General features: G+C 39.1%; 3 protein-coding genes across 6 annotated transcripts; all 3 read right to left on the bottom strand.

Moving 5' to 3' along the window:
- Nucleotides 1-4078: 4078 nt before the first annotated feature.
- Nucleotides 4079-4675, bottom strand: LOC147479021 (uncharacterized). The gene has a single exon (XM_086586318.1). The coding sequence runs from the start codon at nt 4673-4675 to the stop codon at nt 4079-4081; it is 597 nt and encodes a 198-aa protein (XP_086442444.1).
- A 1316-nt stretch (nt 4676-5991) lies between these two features.
- On the bottom strand, nt 5992-7163 carry LOC147479022 (uncharacterized). The gene is made up of 2 exons (XM_086586319.1): nt 6543-7163; nt 5992-6363 (listed from the first exon to the last, which is right to left on the bottom strand). Exons 1-2 carry the CDS (start codon nt 7161-7163, stop codon nt 5992-5994), a joined length of 993 nt encoding a protein of 330 aa, XP_086442445.1.
- A 4538-nt stretch (nt 7164-11701) lies between these two features.
- Nucleotides 11702-24228, bottom strand: LOC147479023 (uncharacterized). Of its 4 annotated transcripts, none has more exons than XR_015207429.1 (3): nt 23734-24092; nt 23304-23399; nt 11702-12072 (listed from the first exon to the last, which is right to left on the bottom strand). XR_015207429.1 is itself a non-coding variant. In XM_086582051.1 (3 exons), the coding sequence occupies exons 1-3, from the start codon at nt 23888-23890 to the stop codon at nt 11846-11848; spliced, it is 540 nt and encodes a 179-aa protein (XP_086438177.1). In that variant the 5' UTR covers nt 23891-24046; the 3' UTR covers nt 11702-11845. The 4 variants fall into 4 exon arrangements, 1 of the variants encoding a protein (XP_086438177.1); XM_086582051.1 differs by having other exon boundaries at nt 23304-23447; nt 23722-24046; XR_015207427.1 differs by lacking the exon at nt 11702-12072 and having other exon boundaries at nt 23072-23447; nt 23758-24228.
- Between the last annotated feature and the right edge of the window lie 347 nt (nt 24229-24575).

A 24575-nucleotide genomic window follows, 5' to 3' on the forward strand; every position in this document is an offset into this window, starting at 1 on the left:
ACATTTGATTGCGGCTGGCCAACTTTGCATGGCTATGATATGCAAAAAACTGTACATTTCTTTGACTTGGTACTACGAGAGAGACGGTCCACACGTACATAATTGCATTGACTCAACCCTTAACCAACCTATGTACCCCACTTCTTCCCCAGACAGTTAATTTCATTTCCAACCCAGCTAAAAACTTTTCGTACATTCACAGTACACCTAAATGCACTTCTTCAGAGTTCAGATTCTCTATTAGTTTCACGCTCAAATCGTACCCAATAAAAAATCTAGAATTCGATCTGAACTAGGAAGCATGCATATTGTAGACTTTAGAACACCTATGCACCTATGAACAAGCTATCTTTACTTTTATTTTAATGGAATGGGGTAGGGGACCTCGTTAAAAACCCCGCTTGCCTACCAAAAAAAAAAAAAAAAGATCCTGGAAGGCTCTTCAAGTACGTACTATATGATCTATCGCCGTTATTTGTCACATTGAAATTACTACTGAGATCGTCTTTTAGGTAATTTGCCTATAAGTGCAGTACCACTTGGTCTACACCATAAATAAAAGTCAGCTTTGTAATAAGTTGTGTAGGGTCTAATGATAAATTATATTAGTATTAATTATTAGGCTCAATTAAATCCTACTTAAAAAAAAAACAAAGTCACAATAATTGTACATAAAGTAAACGAGCTGAAAGTCATATTTGGGAATGAATTTGAACATGTTAATATAGTTAAACATACTTGTAGCACAGTTCACTTTCAGAACATCCCTATCCCTATTCGGCTATTCTACTTCCAAATAAACCATCATTAATTATATTGTATAGGCTTCTAGCTAAGATTCACGTGGAAAACTTTAGACAGATACAAGCACAGCCCAAAACAGCATCGATTTCAAGATATGAAGATGTTCATTGCATAAAACCACAAGTGTATGTGTAGTCCTTGTCATGTATGTAATTGAGGCATTTCGACACCAGAATCCTTGAGTATGTAATTGTGTATTGATACTACAAGAGATGAGGGTTTTAGCAACCCAATACTAGCAAAACCCCAACTAAATTCTTCATGAACCATCCCGAAGGAGCTTGGAGGGATTCAAAATCTGCACTTATTGTAAGATGTTCCAGGCCTTCACATCTTTTTGTTCACACAGTAAAATATGGTTGTTCACTGAGAGATGATATGATATATTCTAGGCTACATTTTTCATTGTATAGAATTTACAAGAAGAAGAGCTGGAGAGAGTATTTTATTATTATTATTTTTTGGGTTAGATAGGGATACCCTTCCCCATTACTAGTTGCAATTAGTGATGTCCCCCCTCAAAAATATTAGGGATACCTCCCATCTTGTAGTCGTTGGATCTTGCAACTGGGGGTTGAATTAGTAGTACTTTTTGTCTTAAGCTACCTGCAAATTCCAATTATGTTGAGGGCAGAGCAAAAGAGTGGCAAAGAGCATTTTTCACGTATGGTAGGCGTGGTGAATGTGTGACTGAGAGTGACACAAATTTGCTGACTTATTTCCAAATGTCATAACTATTGATCTATAGGCCCTTGTTTTAGAAAATTAGTGTGTTTGATCTTTGACCATAATCTAGCAAGGTTGAAGGCTATTCTCATGCTCTGTCATTTTGGATTATATGCATACATTAGTGCCAGCAGCCATAAGTCGTACTGAGTTTTGGCATCTATATATGACCAGCTAGGTCATCAATTAGTAATATGCTTATGTTAGATTTGCCACCACGAGTATTCGTTTGTTTGCTTACTGCAATTTGACTAACAGTTGTCGGACACACGTAGACACGCTGATGCAAATTTTAAAAGAAGAAAAAGAAAAGGAAGATAGAAGTGAGATATAAGGAGAGAGAGGGGATTTTTTATTTTCCTAGTGATGTTTGGATAACGCGACAAGAAGAAAAGGGGACGAGGGCAATGATACTTTACCCATCTAAATCATTGGTTATGGTCTATGAACGGACGCGAGTGATGTTTGGGGTTAATGTAAAAGTCTGAACAGATTACTAACACAGCCGCGTCCCCTTATAAAATGCTTTCAAGATGCATGACTGACACTTTGGGATATTGAAAAATATGTACCTGTGTCAATCAGCCAATGTCACTTAGCATTCTAATTTGTCAAAGAGAAAAAAAAAAAGTCACTTAGCATTCTCCTTATTTGAAGCCAGAGCCTCTTATAGCACTACCGAACAAAGTGTAGGAGACAGGATTTTGTTTGGGATGAGAAGCTGAAACCTTTGGGAATTTTGTTTATTTATGTAGTTTTATTTTAAGATTATGTAAGTGTTCAATAGGGAATATTCAGTAGGCTATTTTGATGATTCCATCATTCCAGTATACAGGATTTGAGTACAAATTCAACAAAGGCTGCTTATGCCTTAAAGGTGAGAGTCATCATGGGCTGGGTCGGAGGCCCAGGAAACCCACTATAATTAATGTGGGACATGCATTCTTTCTTTACGGACAAACTCTGGTAGCCAGCTCAAGAAATCTACTTCGTGAAATTTATCAAACATCGTATTTTTATCTGACACTAGAATGACGCAACTTACTTTTTCGGAGTTATATACAACAAACTTGTCAGTAGTGTTGTATTTCTCTATCTTGTTTATGTATACGCTTTCTCAAGCAGTGACCAAAACAATGCATCTGCATTTCGTTGTTTGTTTGTGACAGATTTTTGGAGAATTTAGTTTTCGGGTAGATTCAAGCCTTGCTTTTGACTTGACGAGAAGAGATAGGTGTCCCCAGGTGGATGACAGAGTCTACTCTCTTGAGTATGCACTGAAAGTTCTTGGTTCTGCAAAGGCTGTTGCCTGGTATTCTTCTAAAAATAGAGAAGCCATGGTTGAGCTAAGATTCTTTGAGACCTAGTCATTTTGGATTTCCGTTTTACCAGTTACAGTGAATTGATTTGACTTTTTTTTTTTTGAAGGTTAAGCTAGGGTTAGGCAGACCCTCACCTGTATTAAGAAACCAACCTAGTGTACAGCCTATTGGCTACCTCCTCTTTTACAATAATATCACTTTGAAGATCAAGAGGAGGTACAAAATACACTACATTCTCTTCTAAACACTTACCTAAAGTAGCTAGATGATCTGCAAGCCTATTTGTCTCCCTATAAACATGTATAAAAGAGATAATCTCAAAAAGAGGACACAAGCATTGAATGCTCAAAACAAGATTGAGACAGTACCAAGGGGGGGCTTCAATCTTGTTAATGCACTTGACTGCATGTAAGGAGTCTGAGGCCACCACCACTTTCTTGAATCTTTTCATAATGCATTCTTCCAGTCCAATTCTGATAGCCAATAGCTCCTGAGTGAGTATGCATTTACCCGAGTTGCTTCCATTGAATGCAAGCAACACTTCTCCTGCATGGTCTCTGATTGCACCACCTATACCCTACCGAGTCCCTCTGTTATAGATCCATCTCGTATTAAGCTTTACAATATCCCTGAGCAGGGCTTTACCCACATACATTCAATATTTTCCTTCAGTCTCATCTCAACTTGCAGCCCCAATCTTTGAATAAGAGCTCTAGTTAGAGCCGAATCAGTGATTGTATTCAGTGTGGCTTGTAAATAGAATTTGAGATCTCTGAGTAATCGCTCCCTCAACACATTAGGTGGACATCTAGCATTACTAAATCTCCTGCTGTTTCTTTCATTCCATATATAGTTAACTGCTGCGCATACATACACTTTGTAGACTTCCGCTACCTCATTCTTCTTTCGGCATAATTTCAGTATACTAGACCACTCTCTGTTAGAGTTTGTTTCATCAGTCACTATACCAATGGTATCCTTGATACCCTTCCAAACTTCTTTGGAGTATACACACTGGAAAAATAAGTGTTTAGTATTCTCCCTTTCACGGTTACAAAGGCAAATAAGGAATGACTCGGTACCTTCTTCTTTATCAAGCGATCCCTGCGGTGGCAAGCTCCCCAGAGAAAATTTGCCAAATGATGAGAATGAATGTCTAGGGATTACCCATTTACCCCATGCCAATCTGCCCCAAGATACCTTTGCGGTTTGTTTTCTTTAATGCCTTATAAAATTTGAACTTGAAGTAAACTTCCTGTCGGATTTGGTGTCCACACGATTGTATCCTTATCAATGTGACTATTAATGGGTGTATCCATTATAGTCTTCTTTATCTCTGCATCTGAAAGTAGTTCAACTAAATGGTTCCACTTCCCATTTGTGATAAGAACATCCACTTTAGAATCGATAGGAAATTGCCATGCCATAGTAGCTGCCTGATTCTGCAACAAAGCACCATCTATACACCACGGGTCATGCCATAAGAATGTATATTTTCCCGTAGCAATTCTCACCCTTGTATATTTTGCTGCAAGCTTCCTTGTCTTCAAAACATGTCTCCAAACCCATGAACAATCTGTTGGGATTTGCATAGTCCAAAAATAGTTATTCTTGATCTGTTGTTGCCAAATCCAGTTCACCCACATACTATCCTCCTTAGAAGCCACCTTGAACACAAGACCACAATAAGAGGCCTTATTCCACCTGTATAAATCAGTAATACCTAGTCCTCCCTCATCCTTTGATAGGCAAATAGTACTCAAACTAGCTTGATGCATTTTATTCTCCATAGAAGGACCACTCCATAGAAATCTAGCACACATTTTTGACACTTGATCAAGAACAGTCTTGGGAATAATAAAAGTCCGAGACCAAAACATGAAAAGAACTCAATACAGAGTGTATGAGTTGAAGTCTCCCAAAGATGAGACAAAGACCTTGCCTTCCAACTAGTTATCTTGTTAGACACCCTTTCTACTAAAGGTGACATTCATGAATACCTAATCTCGATGCAATTAGAGGGACACCAAGATAAGTAATAGGGGGATATACTAGTTCAATACCAATCAATTCGCCAAAGCTTCGCATCATCTTCGATAGGCCACCCACCCAGAATAGTGGTCTTGGATTTATTCATTGCAAGGCTGTTGCTTGAGAAAATGTTTTAGAACTTCCATGATAGCAAGGACCTAATCGGTTTGTGCCCTTGCAAATACTAGAATATTGTGCGCAAAAGCACAAATGTGAGATTTGCACTTTCTTGCATTTGGGATGCATTATGATCTTCTTAGACTCAATACCCTCTTTCAATAAACAGCCCAACACTTCCATGATCAAAACAAACATATAGGGTGAGAGGGGATCACCTTGCCTGAGTCCCCTCCTTCCTAAAAAGAATCCTTCAATTGTGCCATTTATCAAAACTGAATAATTTGGTGATGATATACATACCTCTATCCACTCGATCGGTTTTGAGGGGAACTGAAATCTTTTCAGCATGCACACTATAGCCCTCCAACTCACCATGTCATATGCCTTCTTAAGATCAACTTTAATAGAGCATCTTGGTGAAATCCTGTGCCTACTATAGTTCCTCAACAATTCATGAGAAAGCAACAAATTGTCCTGAATGCTCCTGCCTGGAATGAATGCTGTTTGACAAGGGTCAATTCTCTCTTCAATAAAAGGTTTTAATCTATTAGTAATTACCTTAGTAATACACCTATAAATGATATTGCAAAGAAGCAATAGGCCTATATTCCTCCACCTTGTTTGGATTCCCAACTTTTCGAATAAGGCACAAAAAGAGTAGCATTCACCCCTCTTGGTAACTTGTTCGTCACAAAAAAATTTCTAATGGCATTGGTAAAATCTGCTCCTATCACACTCCAACAATGCTTAAAGAAAAAGGCAGTGAAACCATCGGGTCCAGGTGACTTGTTATCTCCCATACTGAATAAAGCCATTTTAATCTCAGCTTCGGTAACTTCTTGCTCTAAAGTCACTGCTATGTCAGAAGTGATTACATTTCTCACTTGTAGTTCCTCAAAGAAACTATCATCCACTTGTAACTCAGCTTCAGTGCCCATCATGCTTTTAAAAAAACCCAGAAATTCATTAACAACTTCTGCATGAGTACTCAACTTGTCCCCTCTCTGATTTGTAATGGACCATATGGAATTTCTACTCTTTCTTTCCTTGATGGAGTTGTGAAAATATGCCGTACCTCTCCCTCCCATTGTATACCGATCCACAATTTGATTTTTTGCTTCTTCTTGTTCTTGACTCTTGCTAGTATACCATACATCTTCATGGCTTCCCTTTCCTGCCTCGCTAAATTAGAATCAAGAGGATTTGCTTGAATCAATTGTTGTAGTGTAAACAGTTCCACTCTAGCTTTATCCACCCTTGCAGAAATATTCATATAGTACTTCTTCGACCATCCCTTGAGCTTCGCCTTAAGTATCTTGAGTTTTTCCATAAGCACATACATAGGATTTGAATAAACTCTCTGATTCCACACTTCAATAAGTAGATCATTGAATTCAGGATGGTGTACCCATGAATTAAAGAATCTAAAAGGTCCCCGCTTTCTTTGAGTAGTCCCTCCATGACACCGAATAGAGGCGTGATCGAGAGATTCCATGAGGTAGGAATTCGCCCGGTTGCAGAAAAGGATGACATCCATACACTATTTGTTAGACATCTATCAATCTTCGACATGATTCTCTTGTTACCATCGGAATTATTAGACCATGTGTAAAAGAAACCCGAGGCTTTCAAATCGGACAATCCTGCACATTGTAGACAATTTGCAAAGTCTACTATCTCCCTTGGATGTACTATATCACATCCAATCCTCTCATTAGAGTGAAGCACATTGTTGAAATCCCCAATAACCAACCAGGCATTACTGTTGATATTAGGGAAGTTAACTATATCATTCCAAAGATTAAGTCTATCAAAACTAGCATTACTAGCATACACCACTGTCATCATATAAATCATCGAAGTAGGCAGGTAAGTTACCTTACAGTGGATAAATTGATCACTTTCTTTTAGTTTCTGAATAGCAAACAGAGATGGTTCCCAGCAGATCCAGATTCTTCCACTAGTACACTTGTTATAATTTTCCAAAAAGTTCCACCCCGGACAACAAATATTTCTTATCTTGTCAAAATTCTCCTTCTTAACTTTAGTTTCTAGCAATGCAAAAATACCCAAATGCTTACTAACTCTAACTTTGTTCACTTCCGCAGCCTTGTGGAGGTCATTAATACCCCGCACATTCCATACACACACTGGATCCATCTAATGTTTGGATTTAGACCCCTTGGGTCTCCCCCTACGCTTCTTGGTGGTCTCAATCCAACCAGAATCTTGGTCTAGTATCTCTTGATATGACCTGGTCTTGATCTTCAATATACCCCTTGGTGGAGTAACTTCTGTACCAACTACCAAGCCCTCTTCAACACCTTGATCATCTGAGAAGTGATCAGTTTCACTTACAACACCTGATTCATCTGCGGTATCAAAGTCCTCATCAATGAGGCTATGGTTGTCCTTGTCTTGAGTGTACTTCCTACCCTGAAGATCCTCAACAACTGACTCAATCAGTATAGGGACTGAAACCTCGTCAGTAATAGTGCCAGACTGTGCTTGATACACCACCATAGGCCCTTGTTCAGTTATTACTACTGGGTGTTCTTGTTCGGTTGTTGAGTCTTTAATCACTATAGTATTCTCCCAGATAGATCCAACGCCATTGGTAGGTGCTTCTTTAAACAGTTCAATCTCCAAACATGGAGATGATGTTGTAGCCTCCACACCAATCTCATTTCTAAGGGTGCTTGTTTGTCCTGTTTGAAAGTTTGGAGCATTAACGTTTGTCGCTGCAACTGATGAGTTCACCACTGGCGCTCTCTGCCTCCACACTTGTTGCTTGTTCTTGTTGCACTTGGTGCCAGAGTGTCCAAAAGTCTTACACTTGCTGCACACAGATGGTATCCATGGGTATTCCACTCCCACATTAACTATGATGCCATTTTTTAGCTTGAAATCCAATGAGGTAGGAAAAGTGCAGTCGATATCCACCTCAATACATATCCTTGCATAGTTTAGTCTTGTTCTGTTTTTTGTTGCTTCATCCACACAAATTGGGTTACCAATCATACTGGCTGCAAACCCCATACCAGATTTAGTCCACATCTGTTTTGGCAAGTCCATTTTCACCCATATAGGGACTGTTCTAGCTCCTTTCCTTCGTGTTTCGATCTCCTCCGACCAAGGTCTGATAACAAATACTCTGCCAGCAACAAATATTGGTCCTTTCTCAATGACCATCTGTCGATCCTCATCACATCCAAACTTGAAGTAAAAGAAGTCTTTATCAGCTAACATTTCAAAGTTACCCTTAACTTTCCATTGTTTCTCAAGGATACTTTTAACCATAGGATAGGGAAGCCTACGTTCAATAAAGTATCCAACTAGATAGTTATTCCATATATCATTTCCTTCTTCAAGGATTGCAGATGGCACATCTGCAACACCATTAGTAACTTCCGGGAAGTAACGGTCTAAATTAGGACTAAAGGATGAATCTTTACTCTGCTTAAAAAGTTCACTCCATGATTTCTGAGCAGTGACCCCAACAGAGCTTACCTGGTCTGGAACAGGTTGCGCAACCTGCTCATCCGACGATGGAATCATGGTCTCAACTACCATAGTAATGCCATCCACTTCCAGTCAACGGTGGTAGGCCACCGGATTCCTTAGTCAAAGATACCAGAAGAGGCAAAGTTTCTCACCTTCCCTCCAAGAGGTCGAGGTTTGAACCCGAAAAGGAAAAAAAAACGATGGGGAAAAGTCTAATGTACCCTCTCAAAGAATCGCTCACTCAAAGTCTAAAAATCGCTCATAGGGACTGAAAACTGCGATGGGGAAAATTTAATTGATTTGACTTAATTCTGTTTTCTTTGTTGTTTTTAGAATGCTTAAGGAGATGATCTCTTCTTGTTTTTATAAAGTAGTTCTGTTGACCGATGACTAGATCTTGCTAACTTAGCTAGTCGTGAACTGGTGATCCAAGTAGGCGTCCTTCAAATAAACCAATTCTGGTAGTTGTACACCATGGAAGAACCAGAGTTAGGAAGGCATTTGTGGACTTATTTAGGACTTGCTTTAAGATTGCATGTAGGTCAGAGATGTTAATGAATCCTAGGGTCATTTTTAGCTGCGCTAATTGACACTTTACACACGTGAAAAGTGCTTAGTGCAGGATTTAGTACTTCAATTGGAGCTAGGGGAAATCACCAAGTGCCCTTGCAGTTTTCCCGTTAAACAAGTGGCTGATAAATACAACAGCGTGCAGATCATCTAGCTACTTTAGGTAAGTGTTTAGAAGAGAATGTAGTGTATTTTGTACCTCCTCTTGATCTTCAAAGTGATATTATTGTAAAAGAGGAGGTAGCCAATAGGCTGTACACTAGGTTGGTTTCTTAATACAGGTGAGGGTTTGCCTAACCCTAGCTTAACCTTCAAAAAAAAAAACAGCCTACATGTTGATCGAAATGGATGTACTGTTTCTGTTGCACCCCCCACAATATAGGGGAGACATTGCTGCATGCACACTCATGCAAGTTTGAGATGCACTAGGCCACCTGTAGATACATAATGAGGCGTTCTTTTGGGAGTTGTGGGTGGATCTTGTTGATAAACTTCACAAAAGAGAAATGTAACCCGAACCACACTTAATGTTTTTATATGCAACTGGTTTGCATAACCAATGGGAGTACATAATGAATGTTTTATGACATTTGACAGGCCGAATAATGGACTTAAGGACACTTTTTTTTTTGCAAATAATTGCTTAATCTTATATTCTTAGAAGCTGCAACGAGCAACAGTGGCTTTCAAGATAGGTTGGCCGTGCGATCAACTAAGCATGGTATATCCGCCTCGCTGACACCCCACGTAATCAAATGGATACCCTTCTTAGGTGTAGGTGTGAATCCAACAACTCCAATTGGCACAATGCTACTGCACTGGTAAAACGTTAATTGGATGTCCCTATTCTGAAATGAACAGTGGTGTACGTGAGGGGTAAAGCAAATGTGTTATCACCGTGCTCAAACTTTTTACTCTTCACCCATTTTGTCAAATCATCTGGAAGTCTCGCTTTGGCATCTTCAATAACTTTGACGACCTCTGCATTCGACGCCTCTACAAGGCTACAAGCCATGCACTTGAGGTTGTGACCGTCACTGGAAAGACACGGTTTTCGTAGTACCCTTTTGCAATGGCAGGTCCAAGAACTGGTGTGTATGAACAAGAGTCAATGGCTCGAGTTCTATCGGGCCAGATACTAGCTTCTACAGCGTCGAACATGGAGCAGAAGTCTCCAGTCGAGTCTTTGGTGATTTGTTTTTGAGAAAAACTGATGGAGACGTATTCTAGTTGGTAGCTTGAAATGGGTGATTGGGTTATTGATTTTCCAACGTCGCGAATAAGCCTTGCGGACACTGGAACAGCTTCTCTGTGCCACACGGGTGCGACTGAGGGATGCAAAAGCCTCTAGCAAACTCTCTTACTGCGTTCAGAAATTCTGCAGCTCCAAGACCATCGCTAACACTCGTTGAATGTGATTCCAATCACAAACCCTTGGCATGTGAAACGAGTCAACTGTGAACGAAATATTTATTCATTAAAATAAAGTATGACAGTAATATTAGCTTACACCTTCATGCCTTCATGTCCATATGTAAATAAATGGTTAACTAGTATTACCCTTACTAGATAAGCCAATTAGAATTGCCCCCAACTAGATGGGGAAATTAGGATCTCCCGACTTAATGTATGTATGTATTTAATTTCAGTTTCACTGTTAATTTGGGAAAATTTCAAATATTCCTATTGATTTTTGTATAGAATAGTTGGGGAATCTTGAAATTGGAGACGGTGACCAACCGCATTGGATTATGAAATTTGTTATCTGATTGTGGCTAAAATTATGCTACCACTTGCAGTCTGAAAGTGTGATGTGCAAATGACTACGTAGACTCGAATTAATGTCCCTATACTGTTAGTGAGAAAGTTACGTCTGCATATTCTTACAAATAGTACTTTGATATTAGTTTGTTTCCGTTTATAGAAAAAAAACTTCGTGTTTGAGTTTTTTGCACTGGGTTCAGAAATTGTTGTTCAGTTGGTTAAAGATGCTTAACTTAATTAAACCGCCAGTATGCTCACATATATAGTTTTCCATAGGCATTCATGTGCAAAGCACATGCATTCATGCTAATATATATAGATGTTCCACTGTTTTTCATTGTAAGAAGTGGAATACATGCATAACATATCCATATCCATTTCGATATTGCATGCATAGCAACATTGAATTAAAGACCATATTAGAATTCATTTTAATTATATTCCCTATCTTAAATGGAGTGTAAATTAAATCCCCTATTTTTTAGACTTCATCATGTTTAGTTGTTTGTCTTTTCGAGTATTATGGTCTCGGTTCAATTTTTTTTAGTCACCGTGTTCTTTGATAAGCTAATTAGAAGAACTATGAATGTAATCATTACACCACTGAATTAGTTTGAGATTGAAAAATGAATGAAGGATATGAACTATAGTAATAAAAGTTTCTTGGTAGCCTTTTACTACACACAAACCGTACAGCCGTACTGTTTGCACTTGCCTAGGCTGGAGTCTGGACAGTTATGTATATCATTTTTTGTGTTGAAATAGGAAAGTAAGGATTATAACATGATTCGGTGACTTCCGAGATTAGGAATTTAGGATTTACCGATTTTTTTTTTTATAATTTAGGATTATGCCCTTCATTTTAGGAGTATAACACTATAACATACAAAATTACACTCTGAGGATTACATACTAAACTCAAAGATACATACTTATGTACCTACAGCTCCACGCATTTGCATTCTTGTGACAACACTTATTTTTGGAGAAAACATATAGGCTTCTTAATGTTCACCACCGAACCCTCCACCGGATCCACCACCAGATCCACCTCCTTGACCGCCTCCAAAGCCACCTCCTGGACCGCCTCCAAAGCCACCGCCAGAACCACCTCCACTACCGCCTCCAAAGCCACCACCTGGACCGCCTCCAAAGCCACCGCCGGAACCACCTCCACTACCGCCTCCAAAGCCACCTCCTGGACCGCCTCCAAAGCCACCGCCAGAACCACCTCCACTACCGCCTCCAAAGCCACCTCCTGGACCGCCTCCAAAGCCACCTCCGGAACCACCTCCACTACCGCCTCCAAAGCCACCTCCTGGACCGCCTCCAAAGCCACCGCCGGAACCACCTCCACTACCGCCTCCAAAGCCACCTCCTGGACCGCCTCCAAAGCCACCGCCGGAACCACCTCCACTACCGCCTCCAAAGCCACCTCCTGGACCGCCTCCAAAGCCACCGCCAGAACCGCCTCCCCTACCGCCTCCAAAGCCACCGCCAAGAGAATCTTTTTCAAGAAGCCTTCCTTCCAAAATTCCTACAAACAACAACAGCATTACAGCCACCACACTAAAAACTCCAACATTGTTCGCAAACCTCTTCATCTTTCTCAAAACTTGAAACAGAATACTAAAGAAGGAATATGAACTAATGTGTTTGCTTAATGAATGCTAGAAAGAAGTCTATATATAGTGTTAAAATGAAGAAATGATATTAAATGCATATAGTTGAGACTTCGACGACTATGAAATGGTTTCTCACTCAAAGAGTGTCTCAAATTAACAAAGTCCAAACACACATCCACATTTGATTGCGGCTTGCCAATCTTTGCATGGCTATGATATGGAAAAACTGTACATTTGTTTGACTTGGTACTACCAGAGAGACGGTCCACATGTACATAATTGCATTGACTCAACCCTTAACCAACCTATGTACCCCACTTCTTCCCCAGACAGTAAATTTCATTTCCAACCCAGCTAAAAACTTTTCGTATATTCACGTACAGTACACCTAAATGTGCTTCTTCAGAGTTCAGATTCTCTATTAGTTTCACGCTCAAATCGTACCCAATCAAAAATCTAGAATTCTGAACTAGGAAGCATGCATATTGTAGACTTTAGAACACCTATGCACCCAAGATCCTGGAAGGCTCTTCAAGTACATACTTTATGATCTATCGCCGTTATTCGTCACATTGAAATTACTACTGAGATCGTCTTTTAGGTAATTTGCCTATAAAAGTCAGCTTTGTAATAAGTTGTGTAGGGTCTAATGATAAATCATATTAGTATTAATTATTAGGCTCAATTAAATCCTACTTAGAAAAATTAAACAATGCCACAATAATTGTACACAAAGTAACGCTTTAAAAGCTGAAAGCCATATTTGGGAATGAATTTGAACATGTTAATATAGTTAAAAACATACTTGTAGCAGAGTTCACTTTCAGAACATCCCTATTCATCCCTATGCGGCTATTCTACTTCCAAACCATCATTAATTATATTGTATAGACTTCTAGCTCAGATTCACGTGGAAAACTTTAGACGGATACAAGCACAGCCCAAAACAGTATCGATTTCAAGATATGAAGATGTTCATTGCATAAAACCACAAGTGTATGTGTAGCCCTTGTCATGTATGTAATTGAGGCATTTCGACACCATAATCCCTGAGTATGTAATTGTGTATTGATACTACAAGAGATGAGGGTTTTAGCAACCCAATACTAGCAAAACCGATCTTTTGCTACCCCTTAATTAGCGTTACGCGGTCGTTGCAGCTTGTGGCGAAACAAAAGCCTATTGGCAACCTTAAAAGCGTGGCTAATACATTTATCTTTCATTACACTCAAAAGTGTTGCTTAAAGATCTAAAAGTGTAGCTAATAATATTTTGGAGTTTGTTTTTGTAAAATGACTAATTATTTAATAAAAATCATTAGCAACCCATAAGCATAGCTAAAACAACCCATTTGCAACTAGTTGGAGCGTAGCTGAAGGGGGAACTTTGGCCACACTTTCTTACGCGTTGCAAATAGAAGTGCATTGGCAACGCATGAAAGCATAGCTGGAAGTGTGCCATGAATGTAGCTAGAATAGTCTATCTGCAACCCTTTGGAGCGTAACTAAAAGGAGTTTTAAGCCAGTTCAATTTACTTTTCGCCACGCTTTTGGGTGTAGCAGGCGAGGGTAGAAGATTCATTACAGTATCAAGCTTTAGCAACGCTTTTCGGTGTAGCACGAGATAGTAGAAAATTCAATACAGTATCAAACTTTGGCAATGCTTTCAATCATGGCTAAAAGTGGGTTTGCTAGTTTATGACATGGCGGATCTAAAGGCTCATGCCGAATGTATTTTTCAAAGTTTAAAATTCTTCATGAACCGATTTGGTTAAAACCGCTCAATTTAAGCTGTTTAATCAACTCGTAGTGTGGACTGTGGACAGAAAAAACGATCCTAATTTCTGCGTACCACGCGCGGGTCCACGGTGTGGAAGTGTGAACTAAACATTGCATGGCAGAAAATTACAGGCCCTTGTTTTAGAAAATTAGTGTGTTTGCATTGCAGAAAAGAATCTTTGACCATAATCTAGCAAGGTTGAAGGCTATTCTCATGCTGTCATTTTGGATTATATGCATCCATTAGCGCCAGCAGCCATAAGTCGTACTGAGTTTTGGCATCTATATATGCCCAGGTCATCAATTAGTAATATGCTTATGTTAGATTTGCCACCATGAGTATTCGTTTGTTTGCTTACTGCAATTTGAAGAATTGATGACTACTTGACTAGAGCTGTGTAGGATATTTATTAGAACGTTATGCAAACTTGAGAGCCATTTGAAATATGGATATCTAATAACTATGTTATGTATTCTTTACTTTCTTTTGTGCAGTCTGTATGTTTGTTTACTATTACTGTGTATGTTATCTTTTGTTTTTCTTCGCTTTTGGCTCAGATCAAATAACTTCTCCGGGTCACTTCCACCACAGCTTGGTCTTTTAGTCAATCTCGAGCAACTGTACATTCTTTGAAATTTTAGTTCACAAAAAGAAAGGGGAGATCTATGTGCTCATGAATAAGCTAATCTCGCTTTGTATTTAGCAAAATTAAAAACAAATAAGCCAAAAGACCCACAAAATTTCTCTCAAGAAGATTGTCATTGGTGAAAATTGCATTTGCTTGCTTAACGACGCGGATGGGGTGTGCTTCAATGTTCACTCTAAGTATACACATGTGCGACAAGTTCTCACTAAGAGCCTAATAGTGCTCCAACAGTGTTTGTATAACCCTTGATCTTTAGGTTCTTATTGATAGCAATATATACCTTGGATTATAGGAGTTTGCTATTGACTTTTTATTTATTTTTCTAATATATTCTTATAAAGAGACTTAACAACTATTCAGGTTTTGTTGGCATAAGACATATTTACTCATGGGAAGAAAGAAAGATGCATTATTTCTCATGGGATCTTGCATGCTCAATTGAGTAATTGTATGAGGGTTAAAAGTTTAAGATTTCAAATAAAAAATTTTCCCAATTTGCTTTGGGGTTAAAATAATAAATTGACATGTAATTGAATTGCTATGTGGGCAACTCAAATGAAGGATAAGTACTTTCGAGGCAACATTTTATGCATGCACATTTAACATCATTTTAAATTGGACCAACCTTTTTCTACCCCTAAATACACAAGAAATTTTATTGTACCAAGGAGATTTGTTGGGATTTGGCATTTCCATTTGGGCTTGGAAAGACAATTGGATCCCGACACCCAATTAACTAAATAATTGATAAAAATTTCAGGGGACTCTCCTACGGGATAGAGTTTTCCCTTTATTTCATTGATCTCTTTTCTTTTCAAATTTCAACACAATCCTAGCTATTGAGTATGGCTAGCTTTATTACGCCCGAAAGAATCATGTCCATCCCACTCACTTTAAGAGAAAGAGACGACCTTCCGGGATCTAGTGATATGGGGATTACTTGTTGAAAGTGCATATAATGGTGACTCTGGATTGGAGTGATCCAACGAGGGAAAACTAAATATTTTGCCAAAATTCTCTAACTAAATCATCTTAAGGTGAGATTTTTATGTGGCATTATTACATGAGATCATACCAATCTTCGGACCTCCTATGCCAAGAGAGGTTTTTAACGGTGAAGAAAGAATGTTCTCTTTGTGGTTTCTTCTGGACGAAGCACCTATGCATTTGTTTGTCCAATGTACGCTTGCTAGAGCTATTTGGCTAGGACTTGGTCCAAAGGGAAAAAAATGGGGATACTATACAAGGGGTGAATACCTTCCGGAAAAAATAGAAAAATACATGGTTAAATGTTTAGAAGTATGAAGTCGAAAGCAAGAAGGTGGATGACTACACTAGGTGGTTAAACCCAAAAGAACTATGGACCATATGGTTGGCGAGAAATGATATTATCTTCAATGGAAAACCACAAGATGGTGTCTCCGTGTGGATTATCAAAGCAAAGAAAGATGAGGAAATCATGGCTGAGATTGTTGACACTTTCGAAATCAAAAGGGATCAAAGAAGATTGAAATTAATGTTAAATGGGACTGCCCACCATCTTGCATGTGGATTAAACCGAATACTCCTGGATCATCTTTGGGGATCCAAAGTAAGGAAATCGTGCTTATTCAAAAGATGAAAATGGTATGTTTATATAATGGCCATTGCTACTCCCATTGCTTTCTACGGGAATTTGGTCCAAAATTGGTCCTTGAAATGGGATTACAAGGCTGCGAAAGGATCAAACCCGGAAAATGTTCTCATTAGGATGGATCTAGGAAAAGTTAAGGGGTCGACATCAAATCTGTCATCCCCATTACCAAACAAGTGCAAAAGAGCCGATAAAGGAAATATGGACTTATCTTCTGGAAGGAAACTTTCATTTGAATTGGAACTACAGGGAAGCTAATTATGGGGGAATGCATTGGCAACGTTCAATTAAAAGATGGCGTAAAACAATGACATGGGATACTACATTAGATCAAGAGAATAGATTACAAAATGGATGGATGTTACCTAAGTTTTCTTGATCCGAATGTAACTCCAATAACTTTTCTTTTCTGGAGGTGGGCTTAATCATGATATCATGAATGTCCGTATGAGGAGGACGACTTCAAGATAATAACATATCTTTAGCAAAAAAAAGATCTATGTGCTCATGAATAGCTAATCTCGATTTGTATTTAGCAAAATTAAAAACAAGTAAGCCAAAAGACCCACAAAATTTCTCTCAAGAAGATTGTCATTGGTGAAAATTGCATTTGCTTGCTTTAACGGACGCCGATGGGGTGTGCTTCAATGTTCACTCTAAGTATACACACACATGTGAGAAAAGTTCTCACTAAGAGCCTAATAGTGCTCCAATTGAATTTGTATAACCCTTGATCTTTAGGTTCTTATTGATAGCAATATATACCTTGGATTATAGGAGTTTGCTATTGACTTTTTATTTATTTTTCTAATTCTTATAAAGAGACTTAACAACTATTCAGGTTTTGTTGGCATAAGACATATTTACTCATGGGATTTGAAGCACTTGTGGGTGCATTACTTTTATGGGCATATTACCGTGTAAAATTGAGTATGTATGATGCACAAAAGTTTAATTTAAATGTAAAAAAATAGTTTTCCTAATAAAATTGGGGTTAAAATAATAAATTGACACGATTTGATTTTGCTAAATTCACCCATAATGGTTCGAGTATATCTCTATTAGTAAAATACACCATAATTAACCTGGCATTTTAAATTGGACCAACCTTTTTTCTACCGCTAAATTCCCTTGATCAAATAAAAACCAAGTATTTGTTATATTTGTGTGCCCCCAAGTTGATGCCGGCTGGTTTGGTACAACAAGCCTGGGATCAACTAACTAAATATAACTACATAAAATTTCAGGGAGCTCTCCTGCGGAAAAGGAGAGTTTCTTCCCTTTATTTCTTTCCCCCTCTTTTCTTTTCATATTTCAAACTGTGAATCCTAGTTGTTGAGTAAAATGGATAGCTTTATCCGGCTGGGGTTTTTTTTACAATGGTAGTAAAAAAATAAAAGAGAGTGGATGGTGGGGCTCTAGTGATCCGAGTAGCCCTTTGCTGAATAGTGTTGTCTTGGTGACTCTGCATACAAGAGATTCATACAAGTATGAGAACAGTATCTTGTTTACATTCTCTATCTTTTCATCTCATGCCGATACAAAATTCCTATCCAGAAGGGTCTCTACCCCTTTGTTTCTCTTCTTTACATACCCAACCATCCCCTTTAACTCATCTTTCCGATCACCTGAAGAGTTTAACTCTGGAAGTGGTACAAGGGGGTTCAGTGTGGGGATGAGGAACAAGGGGAAAATACAAAGAAAAAATATAGAAAAAGCTTGGAAGGAGGTGGGTATGCGACTCTTGGACAACTTTAAAGGAAAAAAATTCCAACCAAAAATAAAAGCAAGAACTTGATTCCTTGGTGAAAAGAAAGACATCCTACACCTAAGAAAAGGAAGATAAGGGGGCATGTTATTATTTGTTCGAATTTATGGAGGAGATGATAGGTGTTGGGTTGGTAAAGGAGAAACAAGCATAGAAATGATAACAAAAGGCTTTTACAAGATGGTGTTCTCCAATGTGGATGAGTACAATCATGTCAATGCATAATGGTCCTCATGATAGTGTGATACAAGGCTTTATCCCATCCATTAAAAAGGTAAATACTCAAACTCTTGGAAGCCCGATCAAAAATTTGACAGAGTGGATTTAAGGGTCCAAATCTATGGGCTTCCAAGAGATTGGATAAATGAAGGTTGGTTTTAAAGATCATTAGGATGAATCTATGGAAAAGTAAAGGGATGTTGACATCCGCTGCTCATCTAAGTTCAAAAACCTTTTTGCTAGGGTTAAGAAGGGGGTGGACATCAAAGAAAGGTTACTTAAAGGTATACTATGGAACGGAGTCGGGGAAGTTCTTCCAAAGTGAATAATTATTAAAACACTGGACATTTTTGTTTTTTCCTTTGTTTATTGGGAATGATCTGTATTTTAGACATAAAGAGTTTGGTGTGGAGTTAAGGGGATGGGAGGTTCCCTGGGATATAAAAATACCTTTTTCTTTTATGTTTAATGTGTTTTACCATGGACATCTCCTCCTCCCCCCAAATAGGAGGTCACTATTTTTGATAACTCCTCTAAAACCAAGGAGGATTAATGGGGCCATTAAAACGGGTTCTGATAAATGATTTACACCGGCAAAGTTTCTTCTCAACACCGCCAAGGGCCCCAAAGTATACTTGGGGTGGAGAATAACAAGGGAGGTAGAAAGTCATATCATTTGACTAGATAGAGCTATGGATGGATCTTGATGAAGGTTATCCTCTTTCCTAATATGCATGTGTATAATGTTGTTAATGGAGGGCCGATCACATTTTGTCATGATAAATCAACAAATGGATAATAATAGAAATTTGAACATGATAAACCTTTTAGATTTTACAATATGTGGTTCACTGATAATACTTGCATGCCTGTTATAGATACTGCTTGGAATTCTATTTCTCATGACTTGCCTGATATTAATGTTATCCTTAAACATAAGATGACACAACAACATCTTTCTATTTTGAATAAGAAGGTGTTTGGCAACATTTTTACTAATATTAAAAAAGTTAATAAAGAGCTGGAAGATGTGTTGAAAAAACCTTTCTCCCTAACCAACTATGAAAAAGCAAAAGGCTTAAAAATTGAGCTGTTTGAGTGGTTGGTTAAGGAGGAAAGTTTTTGGAAATAGAAATCCACTATTCATTGGTTGAAGGGAGGTGGAAAAACACTACTCCACCTCTCAACCATCTTCAGAAGAAAGAAGAACAACATTGAGAAGCTACAGAAGCAAGGGGGAGGATGGAGTGTGGGGAGAACTGAAGTAGGGGAGAATATAAACTCCTACTTTAGAGCTCTCTTCAACTCTGACCATCCCCATAGAAATGATAGCATCCTCAATTTGTTCAAACCCTGTATCACTGCTAAGGAAAATGAGAGCCTTACTGCCATTCCTACTTATGAGGATATTTGGAGAACTGTTAAAAAGATGGGCAGCCTTAAGGCTCCTGGACCTTATGGGTTCCAAGGGTGTTTCTATCAAAACACCTGGGACATAGTGGGCAGCAGTATTGTTGCTTTTGTGAAGGATTTGTTTACTAAGGAGGAGCTTAACCCCACTTTTAATGAAACTTATATTGCCCTTATTCCTATGATAAACAATCCTGAGACTGTGGCAAATTTTAGTCCTATCAGTCTCTGCAATTTTTGTTATAAAGTCATTTCAAAGATTTTAGCCAATAGGTTAAAGAGGCACCTAAATAAAACTGTTTCTTGGCCTTCATAAAAGGGAGAAACATAGGAGATAATACTAGTTTGGCTTGTGAACTGTTTCATCACATGAAAAACAAGAATCATGGGTGGGTTGCTTTAAAGATGGATATGGCAAAAGCCTATGATAGAGTTGAATGGTCCCTGGTGGATAACATCTTTGAGAGGCTGGGGTTTAGCCAAAGATGGAGGAGTCTGATTAAGCAATGTATATCTACTGTTTCCTTCCAAGTCTTTTTGAATGAGAGTCCTCTTAATAAGATCCTCCCAGAAAGAGGCCTCAGACAGGGTGATCCTCTAACACCTTATCTCTTTATCATCATGTCTGAGGCTCTATCAAGGATGATTGCAAAAGCTGAGGCTGAGGAGAAAGTCCATGGGATTAAGATCAGGAGAGCTTCTCCTCCCATCTCCCACCTCCTCTATGCTGATGACTTAATCCTGTTCACTAGAGGTAATCTTGAGGATGGGGGTCACCTTAAAGACATCCTCCAAGACTACTATGATGTTTATGGTCAATTGATAAATTTTGATAAGTCAAGCATGTTTTTTAGTAGAAACATCAAGTTTAGAAACAAAATAAAGTTAAAAAAGTTATGGAAGATGAGACTTTTTGACCCAAAGGATAAGTATTTAGGGATCCCTATTATGCTTTCTCAAAGGAAGGCAGATGATTTTGACTTCTTAGTGGACAAGATCCACAATAAGATTAAAGGCTGGAAGGCTAAGGTACTCTCACAGGCTGGAAGGGCTACCTTAATCCAGTCTGTGGTACAAGCCACTCCTCTATATGCTATGTCTACTTATATGCTTCCCATGTCTACCTGTGACAAAATAGACAAAGCATGTAGAGAGTTTTTTTGGCATGGTTCTGAAAATTCAAAAAGTGTCCATACCATTGGGTGGGACAACTTATGTAAACCCAAGTCTGAAGGAGGATTGGGGTTCAGAAAGATGAGAGACATAAATGTAGCTATGCTAGCCAAGCTTCCTTGGAAAGCTGCTACTGACATTGAATCTATATGGACAAAGACCCTTGCTAGTATATATGGAAAAAACTGGATTTGGGAGGTTTGGAAACCACCTGGGTATGCCTCTTTCTTTTGGAAAGGCATACACAAAACTTTCAATCTCATTAGTGGAGGGTTGGTCTGGGGGATCCATAGTGGTACTTCCACATCTGTTCTGGATGACCCTTGGGTGATCTGTAATGGGAAACCCAGGACTCTGAGAGAACTAGGGATGGAGGATCCCAGACTTGAAGATCTCCATGTGGCTGACCTGTTCCATGAGGATAGAACTGGATGGGATGAGGCCAAGCTCACAGCCTTCTTCCCTCCTTTCCTAGTTGCAAGAATCAAGGAAGTTATGATCAGACCTTTGGGTTTGGGAAAGGATAGGATGGTTTGGAGTGGGGAGAAGTCAAAGAGATTCACAGTGAAATCTCCTTACAAACACATATCTATGGATAATGGTATAGGGCAGAGTTCTAGCTTTAATATAAAATTAAAATTGTGAAGTTCCTTTGGAAAACTAGAATACCAGCGAATCTCCAGATGTTCCTTTGGAAAGCGTATATGTATGCGTTGCCAATGGGGAGAGGCTGGCTTCTAGGAAGATGTTGGGGGATTTCTCCTGCCCTTTGTGCTACAAATGTTTGGAAACAGATAGTCATCTATTTTTTTGACTGTGAATGGTCCAGAATTATGTGGTTCTCATCAGGCTTAGGTCTGAGAATGGAAAACAAGGGTAGAAATAATGCCAAAGAATGGATTACAAAATTCCTTAGTTGGTGCAATAGCAAGAGCCAACATATATCTCAGGCAGGAGTTCAGGCTTGCTATGCTTTAGGGTACCAAACAGAGAGAGAACTCTTAGAAGAAGCGAGGTGGAGGCCTGCAAATGTAACAATGGTTTTACAGAAAGCAACATTCAGAATGAGACTTCTAACCCCCCTGAGTCTACTTTTGACCAGTCTAAATATGATTTAGACTCTATGTTCCCTGAGATTCCTAATGATTGTATTAACATAAGGCTTGATGCTGCTTTTCAGGTTACTTTAGGAGAGGCAGCAGCTGGAATAATAACTTGGGACTCGGAAGGTAGAGTGGTAGGGGCAGGCACTAGAAAGTTCCAAGCCAGGTCAGCAGAGATGGTTGCGGCTGAGGTGGCAATAGGGCTTGCTCTTGCCTTTGGGTGGAATGCAGTGTACATAGAAGGGGACTGTTTAGAGGTTATCAAGGCTTTAAATAGCCAGTCTTGTTCATGGATGTATGAGAGCTTGAGAGATTATGTTGTTAAGTTAAGCTCTGATATTGTGTTTTGTAAGTTTAAGTGGATAAACAGGAGGTCTAATGGTGAGGCACATTTGTTGGCAAAATGGGCCTCCCAAATTCTGCAGCGAATGGATCAGCTACCACAATGTATCCTAACAGACAAGATTACCCCTGTAGTGGTTTAGTGGTTTATTTATAAATATATAAGGTATTATCGAAAAAAAAAAATATTAAAACAAATAATTCAATGCCTTTAGAATGGACTACTCTGTCATTTCATTTTTGATTTCCCTTTATACCCTTAAGTGGAAAGAATACCCTTATTAATAAGTACTTTTGTGTAAATTCAAATCGAATATGAAATACATGCACCATTTCAATTGTTCGTATGCGCCTTTCTCTCTCTCAAATCTCCTCTCTCAATTAAAACATTCCTCAAAAAAAAAAAAAAAAAATTAAAAGGCTTGGATAAGAAAACCATCATTCTCTTCTCTAAATGCATTCCCATTGTGTTGAAGTAGGAAAGTAAGGATTATAACATGATTCGGTGACTTCAGAGATTAGGAATTAAGGATTTATCGGAAAAAAAATTGGAATTTAGGATTATGCCCTCCATTTTAGTAGGAGTATAACATACAAAATTACACTCTGAGGATTACATACTAAACTCAAAGATACATACTTATGTACCTACAGCTCCACTCCACGCATTTGCATTCTTGTGACAACACTTAGTTTTAGAGAAAACATATAGGCTTCTTAATGTTCACCACCGAACCCTCCACCGGATCCACCACCAGATCCACCTCCTTGACCGCCTCCAAAGCCACCTCCTGGACCGCCTCCAAAGCCACCGCCAGAACCACCTCCACTACCGCCTCCAAAGCCACCACCTGGACCGCCTCCAAAGCCACCGCCCGAACCACCTCCACTACCGCCTCCAAAGCCACCTCCCCGGACCAGCTCCAAAGCCACCCCGGAACCACCTCCACTACCACCTCCAAAGCCACCTCCTCGGACCGCCTCCAAAGCCACCCGGAACCACCTCCACTCACAGCCTCCAAAGCCACCTCCCCACCTCCACTACCGCCTCCAAAGCCAAGCCAAAGCCACCCGGAACCACCTCCCACTCACGCCTCCAAAGCCACCTCCGGACCACCTCCACTGCCTCCAAAGCCACCGCCTCCAAAGCCACCTCCACCTCCACACCTCCTCCAAAGCCACCTCCTGGACCACCTCCAAAGCCACCGCCAGAACCACCTCCCCTACCGCCTCCAAAGCCACCGCCAAGATAATCCTTTTCAAGACTCCTTCCTTCCAAAATTCCTACAAACAACAACAATATTACAGCCACCACACTAAAAACTCCAACATTGTTCGCAAACCTCCCCATCTTTCTCAAAATTTGAAACAGAATACTAAAGAAGGAATATGAACTAATGTGTTTGCTTAATGAATGCTAGAAAGAAGTCTATATATAGTGTTAAAATGAAGAAATGCTATTAAATGCATATAGCTGAGACTTTGAAGAATATGAAATGGTTTCTCACTCAAAGAGTGTCACTCAAATTAACAAAGTCCAAACACACATCGATATTTGATTGTGGCTTGCCAATCTTTGCATGGCTATGATATGCAAAAATTGACATTTCTTTGACTTGGTACTACCAGAGAGACGGTCCACACGTACATAATTGCATTGACTCAACCCTTAACCAATCTATGTCCCCTAATTTCATTTCCAACCCAGCTAAAAACTTTTTGTACATTCACACTTCACAGTACACCTAAATGTACGTCTTCAGAGTTCAGATTCTCTATTAGTTTCACGCTCAAATCGTACCCAATAAAAAATCTAGAATTCTGAACTAGGAAGCATGCATATTGTAGACTTTAGAACACCTATGCACCCAAGATCCTGGAAGGCTTTTCAAGTACGTAGTTTATGATCTATTGCCGTTATTCGTCACATTGAAATTACTACTGAGATCGTCTTTTAGGTAATTTGCCTAAAAGTGCAGTAGCACGTGGTCTACACCATAAATGAAAGTCAGCTTTGTAACAAGTTGTGTAGGGTC

Source organism: Coptis chinensis, chromosome 9 (genome assembly GCF_015680905.1).
Source record: "Coptis chinensis isolate HL-2020 chromosome 9, ASM1568090v1, whole genome shotgun sequence".
Classification (NCBI taxonomy): domain Eukaryota; kingdom Viridiplantae; phylum Streptophyta; class Magnoliopsida; order Ranunculales; family Ranunculaceae; genus Coptis; species Coptis chinensis.

Bases quoted from the DNA above. Each gene is read 5' to 3' on its own strand.
- LOC147479021 (XM_086586318.1), bottom strand. From the start codon at position 4,675: ATGTGTGCTAGATTTCTATGGAGTGGTCCTTCTATGGAGAATAAAATG.
- LOC147479022 (XM_086586319.1), bottom strand. From the start codon at position 7,163: ATGGATCCAGTGTGTGTATGGAATGTGCGGGGTATTAATGACCTCCAC. The intron at 6,364-6,542 runs GTATGGATGTCA...GTGTGGAATCAG, and splicing joins ATAGATGTCTAACAAATAGT to AGAGTTTATTCAAATCCTAT.
- LOC147479023 (XM_086582051.1), bottom strand. From the start codon at position 23,890: ATGGGGAGGTTTGCGAACAATGTTGGAGTTTTTAGTGTGGTGGCTGTA. The intron at 23,448-23,721 runs GTGGCTTTGGAG...TGGTCCGGGGAG, and splicing joins CTTTGGAGGTGGTCCAGGAG to GTGGCTTTGGAGGCGGTAGT. The intron at 12,073-23,303 runs GTGGATCTGGTG...GCGGTAGTGGAG, and splicing joins CTTTGGAGGCGGTCAAGGAG to GTGGTTCTGGCGGTGGCTTT.